The sequence below is a fragment of the Mytilus galloprovincialis genome, chromosome 4 (assembly GCF_965363235.1).
Source record: "Mytilus galloprovincialis chromosome 4, xbMytGall1.hap1.1, whole genome shotgun sequence".
Taxonomy (NCBI): Eukaryota; Metazoa; Mollusca; class Bivalvia; order Mytilida; family Mytilidae; genus Mytilus; species Mytilus galloprovincialis.
In genome coordinates this window covers 40,101,742-40,109,643 of record NC_134841.1, presented here as the reverse complement: position 1 = coordinate 40,109,643, position 7,902 = coordinate 40,101,742, and the positions used below count along the sequence as shown (strand labels likewise).

Sequence of the window (7,902 nt, the reverse complement as noted above, 5' to 3'; positions counted from 1 at the left end):
GGATCTATATTGGAACGACCTGTGGTTCAAAAATATATGGATATACTTTCAGCTAAACTTTGATAAGTAATATTTGTGTTTGTCTTTTATATTAAGTGTTGATTTGGTACTATAGAACTATGCAAGAATATCCTGTTGCACTTATGTATTTGTCCATCTTTTATGTATGATGGTATTTACCAGTTATCCTTGGATACCTCAGAATATTAGAATATGGTGAGCTATATGCAATGTTTATGCAACACAGGTCACGGTATAGTATTTGAACTAGGAAGTTGGTATTTAATCTTAGTGCACTTTGATGTTTATGATCAATTTGTATGACTGGTTGATATAACTGACTTACACATAGTTTATTGTGTATCTGTTGATTTATATATTGGCTATACTAAGTTTCTACTTTTGCATGGATGATAATTGATATAGTGGCCATATTATAAAATACATTTTGCATTGAGATGTTATGTTATATTTATTTGTAAACAATGGCAACATACTGACAATCTCAAATTTATAGCAATGTAAATTTTAACAATGAGGTAGATATAAGCTACACTTTTAACAAAGTATATCTTCATGTAAATATATAATCTTGTAACTATGGCAACATACTGACAATCTCAAATTTATAGCAATGTAAATTTTAACAATGAGGTAGATATGAGCTACACTTTTAACAAAGTATATCTTCATGTAAATATATAATCTTGTATTGCACATCTTAATTGATAAGTAGTATTTCATAAAAACATTAACATTAAATAATAATACTGTAACTTATGATGAGAGATATGTTATTTAATGGTTTTGTATAAAATAGATGATATCATGAAAAGGACTATTTACATTGCACTATACTTTGTTAGTTAATTGTGGATTTCTTGCTATTTTGATTATATTTTCAACCTGGCAACAAAGATAGAGTGTGTATAAAATAGTAATTAATAGTATTTAGACTTATAATAGTTGCATTCACTTAGCAACTTCTTTTTGGAGTGATTTTTAGTGTAGTATATGGGTATAAAAATTACATTTACTCTGTATATAGGAACAGATATAGTAGCATAATTATCCTTATACTTGGTAGTACTGAATGACAACATTTTAGATTTGTTCATACAAATGATTATATTTGTAGTCCTTTAACATTTGTCTGTATAATCTGAACCAAACATTCATTGTAATCAGATATATAACATGTATTACATAATAGGTTTTATTTTGATGTTGCTCTCCACCTGGCAACAAATGTTAGTACATGTATTACATATTAGGTTTTATTTTGAAGTTGCTCTCCACCTGGCAACAAATGTTAGTACATGTATTACATATTAGGTTTTATTTTGTAGTTGCTCTCCACCTGGCAACAAATGTTAGTACATGTATTACATATTAGGTTTTATTTTGTAGTTGCTCTCCACCTGGCAACAAATGTTAGTACATGTATTACATATTAGGTTTTATTTTGAAGTTGCTCTCCACCTGGCAACAAATGTTAGTACATGTATTACATATTAGGTTTTATTTTGTAGTTGCTCTCCACCTGGCAACAAATTTTAGTACATGTATTACATATTAGGTTTTATTTTGTAGTTGCTCTCCACCTGGCAACAAATGTTAGTACATGTATTACATATTAGGTTTTATTTTGTAGTTGCTCTCCACCTGGCAATAGATGTTAGTGAATATATAATACTTTTATTTTCATATATACATGTATGTATTTTGATTTGCTGGACCCAACCTGGGGTATTTATTTTTTCAAATCATGTTATTCTAATGTTCTGCTTATATTGGTGTTTATTATATGTGATATATATGTATTGACTGTGTTGGGTTTGAGATCTGTATATCATAATTATTTGGGATATTTTTTGTAACTCTTGGTTTTGTATAATATATGTTTACAGTTATATGACGAAGTTGTGTTAGATATAATTTATATTCCAGGAAGTGAATATTATTGTAGTTGTATACATAGTTTACGATACATTTGACATAATAATAATTTATATGGATATATGTTTTTTGTTATAAAGATATATGTAAGTTAACGATTGTCTTTCTGTAGCTTCATGTTTCATAAAATACTTAAGCATTTTATAGTTGCAATATATAATAGATTTTCTTATAACTTAGATTAGTTCAACATATACATACACATGACAACTATATGTGTGTATATTAAGTTTAGTATCTAGTCATATCTCATGGTGTCTATAGTAACAATAGTGCATCATTATGATGCATATATGCATCTCACAGTGAAATTCTTCTAAAAACTACATAAATATGTCAACATATATACATATAAGAAAAAGTTAACAATAGTTTATCATACATTTAAATATATTTCTTGCTAAAGCTCTATGTATCTATGTTGCATCCTATAGATGCACATATGTAGCACCAAATATTATAAATTTCTTAGAACTTTAGTTATTTCAACATATACATACATATGATAACTGTGTGTGTGTAAAGCAATAGGCAAGCATCTAGCCATATCTCTAAATATCTTCAGTAACAACATGAACAATGGACATCATAGTGATGTACATATGCATCACAAAGTAAAAATATCTTCTTAAAACTTCATAAATATGAATCACAAAGCAACAATATCTTCTAAATACTTCATAAAATGTATCACAAAGTAACAATATCTTCTGAAGACTTCATAAAAATGCATCACAAAGTAAAAATATCTTCTAAAAACTACATAATAATTTCAACATATATACATATAAAAATCAACTATAATATTTGACTTATCCAATAAAGTTACTATCAAGATTGTAGTACCCTTTGGACATGTCTTTAAATCTAATACTGTTGGAAAGTTTAATATTTGCATTATTTTTACATCCCATCCCACATCATCATTGGAAGTTTGTTTAGTGCCTGAGACTGAACATGCAATAAATAATAGTTATCAGTATGATATGTAATATATTTAAGCTTGTCATGCTATTGTTTATTTATTTCAGGATAACCTTTTGTGTAGACTCATAACCTTTGTAAAATTTATAACTTTATGTTAACAGATTATCCATAGATATTTGCACCAAGTAACAATATTCATTCATATAATCATGTATTTGTATACAAGGTATACTATGTCAAATCACAACCAAGTTTACATGGGCAGATAATATTTATAATATATGTTGGAAAATATACAAGGTATACTATGTCATATCACAACCAAGTTTGCATGGGCAGATAATATTTATAATATATGTTGGAAAAATAGCTAGTGTTCTCCCCAGAACCTTCATTGATATTTGATGATCTATTGTAAAATGTGATGCTATCTTAAGTACTTTTCTTTACAGATTATTATATGGATGGGATTCTTTAATACTTTAAGAAAAAGATTGTACATTAACCATGATGCTAACAAGGGTGGTAATGATGTTTCTAACGTAAGATGTTGTTTTAGAGACGTCTAATTGTGACATATCGGGAGAAGATGCATTTTTCTACCGATTCTTATCAATTAAACTAATTTAATTTGATTGCAAGTGCATGGACCCCTATTTTTTAAAACAACATTTTGTTTCATTTTGCAGGGGGATTATGTGGACCAAATTTTATGAACTGTATATTGCAAATAGTGCATATTTCTTTTCATATTGATATATAGACAGCAAATGTTGATATTTATTAAAGTTGATATATATTTTTTGTTACATATTTGATTAAATCAGATAAAAAATAAATGCTATTTGAAAACTATATTGTATGCCCTTAATAAATATATCTGGGGAGAACACTGTCAAACAGCAGCTATACTAAATTCTGTAATTTAACATATATTAATTGTCAGTATTTCACTGTCGTTTCCTTTTACCTCTATCATAACAGACAGAGGTAGTAGGGGGGGTAGGACAGTGTCTACCTCTTCTCCATCACCAACAATGGATGACATCAGGTCTTCTTCAATTTTATAATCTTTGTATTCTTCTGTTCCTGGTATATTACATACCAACACTATATGATTGTCTTCCATGTAATAGCCATCTACTATTACATTAATACTTCTTACTGGTGCTTCTCTAATCTGAAATATTGTGTTGTTATTAGTATGATTGGTTACATTTGTTTTTAGACTTCTATATGGATTATATTAATTGTGTACTACATACTGGTTATTTTACATATAACTGGTGATTGTTGTATGCAACTATCAATATCGTCTTACAGTATACACAATGTAGCATGCAATATTGGTATTTTTGGAAGTTTTTGCCTTACAAATTAAAGGTGCTGACCTTGTAATTGATGGCTAAATTTGACAATATGTGACTTGTATTGTTGTCACATTGCAAATCACACCACATTTTCTTATATCTAATTATGAGTTAGATGACATGTGCTCTGTTTTAACAAACCTATTTTAGGAGTTTGTTACATTCTCTATTTTTGCTTATTTTGCTCTTTTTATATATTGTTGTTCTACTGTTATTGTCTTTTTGTCCTCTTTGACTAGTACAACTGTTTTGTAGGATCTGATTATCATTTGTTAAATAATTATTTTTGTGGATTTCATTGTCACGAAGAACCTCATATGCCTTTGTCAAACGTTTGTATATTAGTTGCCTTTTGCAGAACGTAAAACTCCACAGTAAATATAACCCACAATAGTAGATGACAGTAACAATTTATATGTATATATATATATATAGGAGTCTAAATTGAAAACTACGTTCAAACCTATGACTGCGTTGGATAAAAACTTCAATTTTTATACGTGTGCATGTCAAACAAATTTCGTTGTAGAAGGGTCTATATACAGCACAAACAACATTTTCCAAAAGACCTATAGAGTGAAAAGTATATTTAAACAAAACGCATTTGACTAACAGGTCGAACAACTGATGTTCTTTAACCCTGCTGACTGCCATTGACGATTGCCAAATAATATTGATCACAAGATGTAACAAACTGGATCTTAATATAAATTTAATACGTCACAGAAAAAAAATAGTTGTTAACTTGTGGACAGGATGTTGTGCCACAAACATTCGGTGTCAATATTTCTTTAGTACAACATATCCGGATTTCGACAATAAATGTCTTTTCAGTGATGTTATATATATATTTATGTTTCTTACTAACCTCTATTTTAGTGTTGTATGTATTGTTCAGTGACATTTCATTGTTGAACACATGAGTCTTCACATTAGCTATATAGTAAAACTCCCCAACTGAAAGGGCAAGACTGGCATGCTGTCTCCAAAGCGACAGTTTGATTTCACCACTGTCATCTTTAAGGGTAATGGCCTTGTAATCAACCTTTTCCTGAGTTTTGGATAGTGTTTTCTGAGTAGTAGCTTCTTCCTGTAAATATATATAGAATCATTTTACAATTGAACATACATGCTATTAACTTGATATCTAAACAATGTTTTAATATAGTGCTTTAAAGAAAATAATTAATAGTATTTACCAGCATATCAGACTATTTTGAACAATCACTCTGCCATTACTATCTATGTAATCAATTGATGCAATATTAAACTATGATTTCAAGTATATTGTTCAACTTTATGTTTTTTTTAAAAGATTTATCTATTATTTGTTATTTTTCTATTGATGATTATTTTAATCAACATTGGTTCTGTGATCTATATGATTATTACCTTAACCACTTTTGCTATTATAGAAACAGCCTGGCCTAATCCTGCTGTTTTGGCAGCACTTATCATCATAGTTGGACTATCTACGTCCTCTATCAGGGTCTTTGCTGTCGTCAGGTATCCAGTAGGTATACTACCCATTGCCGATGTCCTTGATAGTTTTGTTTGGCTGGTTATAATGATGGTATTGTCCCTGTAAATGTAGTTTCTCATCATTATTTGGTTGCCCTCTTTCATCATGGTAACTTTTCCTTCATCATAACATAGAGCCAGCATGGCTCCAGTAACATCGGCAAGGCCCATTTTGGTGGTGGATTTGCTTTTACCATCTAGCTGGTAGTTCCTTGTTTGGCCTTGTTTTACAACAGTTGCCTTAAGTGGTACATGGTAGGGTTGGTTCCTTCCATTCGTCTTGAGAGCTTGTATAGTGTTCATTCTGAAAGTAAAATGCAAAGTATTATATATAAGCTTGTTAAATTAGTAAGTCTAATATGGATATTTAAACATATAGGTTATCAAGAAGATAGCTTGGTACTGAATTCAATTATTTCAGAGATATATTAATAAACAAATGAAGTAGTTATTACGAGAGTATATTGATGTAGTGTGAATGTTATTTAGATTCCTCTCAGCTAGATACAAATTGACATCAATTACATGTCATGATGTGTACATGTATACAAGTATAGCATTATACTTACTTTTTAGCTTGTCAATACTAACTGCAGGAATGCAGAGGTATTGATTAGTATATATATATATAGTTCAGGTCAATGACCTGAACCTGATGCATATTTTAGTTATTTATAATATGTAGTGTTTAGTGATTAATAGTTGACTGTACAAGTACTTGAACACACATTTTCATACTGTATAACATGAACATAATGTAATTTTCAGAATAAAAACTTATATTTACATATGCCACAATACCAGGCTGTTTAACTTATTTACTCATAATAGTAAGGGAACGACTATTCAACTTCAAGGTGGGGTAATGGTTTTATATATCATAAGTAATATTCTGGTGAAGCTGATGACATAAAATATGTTAAATGCAAATTCTCCTCATACATGTACTGTCAAGTGGTTAATTTTGGAGATCTATTTGATTGATTGAGTAAAGATAACCTATGTATATAGATATCTTTTGCCTCAGGGTATAACCATAGCCATTACAGTTAAATAGTTCTTATCTTACTATATATATATTCATCATTTACTAAACAGGCAGGCACATGTATATAGGTTTGTGATCAGAGTAGTAAGATTCTAATGCACCATACTCTAAATCATCATTTTCAATGTTTGTGAATATTCGATCAAGACTGCTCTGATAGTCTGTTGTTATGTGAATAGGCAGTTCAGTATAATTCAAATTTGAAAATATTTTTTTCAATACATCATCTTTTTGTGAATCTATGTTAAAATCACCAAGTATAACAGTTTTTTCTCCAAGGGGGATAGTACAGGCAAGACTGTCTAATAAAAGTTTGAAGTTATTGCCACTTGCAATTTTAGGTGGACTATATATAAACAATGCTCTTAGCCTGAAGTTATTCTTGCATATTATAACAGATGTTACTTCTATTTGTCTGTATGTTATCTTTTTCTCGAATGTGACACAATTTCTACCATAAACAACAGATCCATGGTATGGTCTTGCTCCTGGTCTTGCCTCACAGTCGTTCCTATAAATTGTAAAATTTGGGAGCTCATAATCCCCATCTTGGTCTGCTAAGTGGAGCCGTGTTTCAGCAATGCCAATTGCATCACTTTGTAATATGTTATGTTCCTTCTTTAATTCGTGTATATGTAGATGCAAGGATCTAATATTGTGGAACACTATGGTAATCATATTTTCACTATATGACAGAGTGGGTATTACCAGAGATAAGTTAGCTGTGGACCTCAGTCTGTCCATTTCTATCATTACATCTGTGGAAACTGATATTTTCTCTTCATATAGATTTAAAATATGCAGACCTGACAAACTACGTACTCGGCTTAGACCAACATAGTGCATATGGCAATTCTTTCTATTACTGAAGTTGACAACTACATTATTTAATGTACTTCCTTGGGATTTGTGTATTGTTTTCGCAGCTGATAAGCGTAATGGGAATTGACGTCTGATTATTTGGTAGCCTGAGTTGTAGCCAACTCTAAATTTACGGGTTATTTCAAAGACAGGTGTCCAAGATGGTTCAACATTGGTGTTTCTAAGATAACTGTATTTTTGTCTTTGTTGCATTCC

General features: G+C 30.1%; 1 protein-coding gene across 1 annotated transcript; it reads right to left on the bottom strand.

Moving 5' to 3' along the window:
* Window positions 1–487: 487 nt before the first annotated feature.
* On the bottom strand, window positions 488–6,894 carry LOC143072127 (uncharacterized). Its single transcript, XM_076246935.1, has 3 exons — window positions 5,649–6,894; window positions 5,125–5,346; window positions 488–4,066 (listed from the first exon to the last, which is right to left on the bottom strand). Exons 1-3 carry the CDS (start codon window positions 6,078–6,080, stop codon window positions 3,812–3,814), a joined length of 909 nt encoding a protein of 302 aa, XP_076103050.1. The 5' UTR covers window positions 6,081–6,894; the 3' UTR covers window positions 488–3,811.
* Between the last annotated feature and the right edge of the window lie 1,008 nt (window positions 6,895–7,902).

Excerpts from the sequence above, each read along its gene's own strand:
- LOC143072127 (XM_076246935.1), bottom strand. The coding sequence starts at position 6,080 with ATGAACACTATACAAGCTCTCAAGACGAATGGAAGGAACCAACCCTAC. Across the intron at positions 5,347-5,648 it reads TAATAGCAAAAGTGGTTAAG|GAAGAAGCTACTACTCAGAA; the intron begins GTAATAATCATA and ends ATATATTTACAG. Across the intron at positions 4,067-5,124 it reads CATACAACACTAAAATAGAG|ATTAGAGAAGCACCAGTAAG; the intron begins GTTAGTAAGAAA and ends ACAATATTTCAG.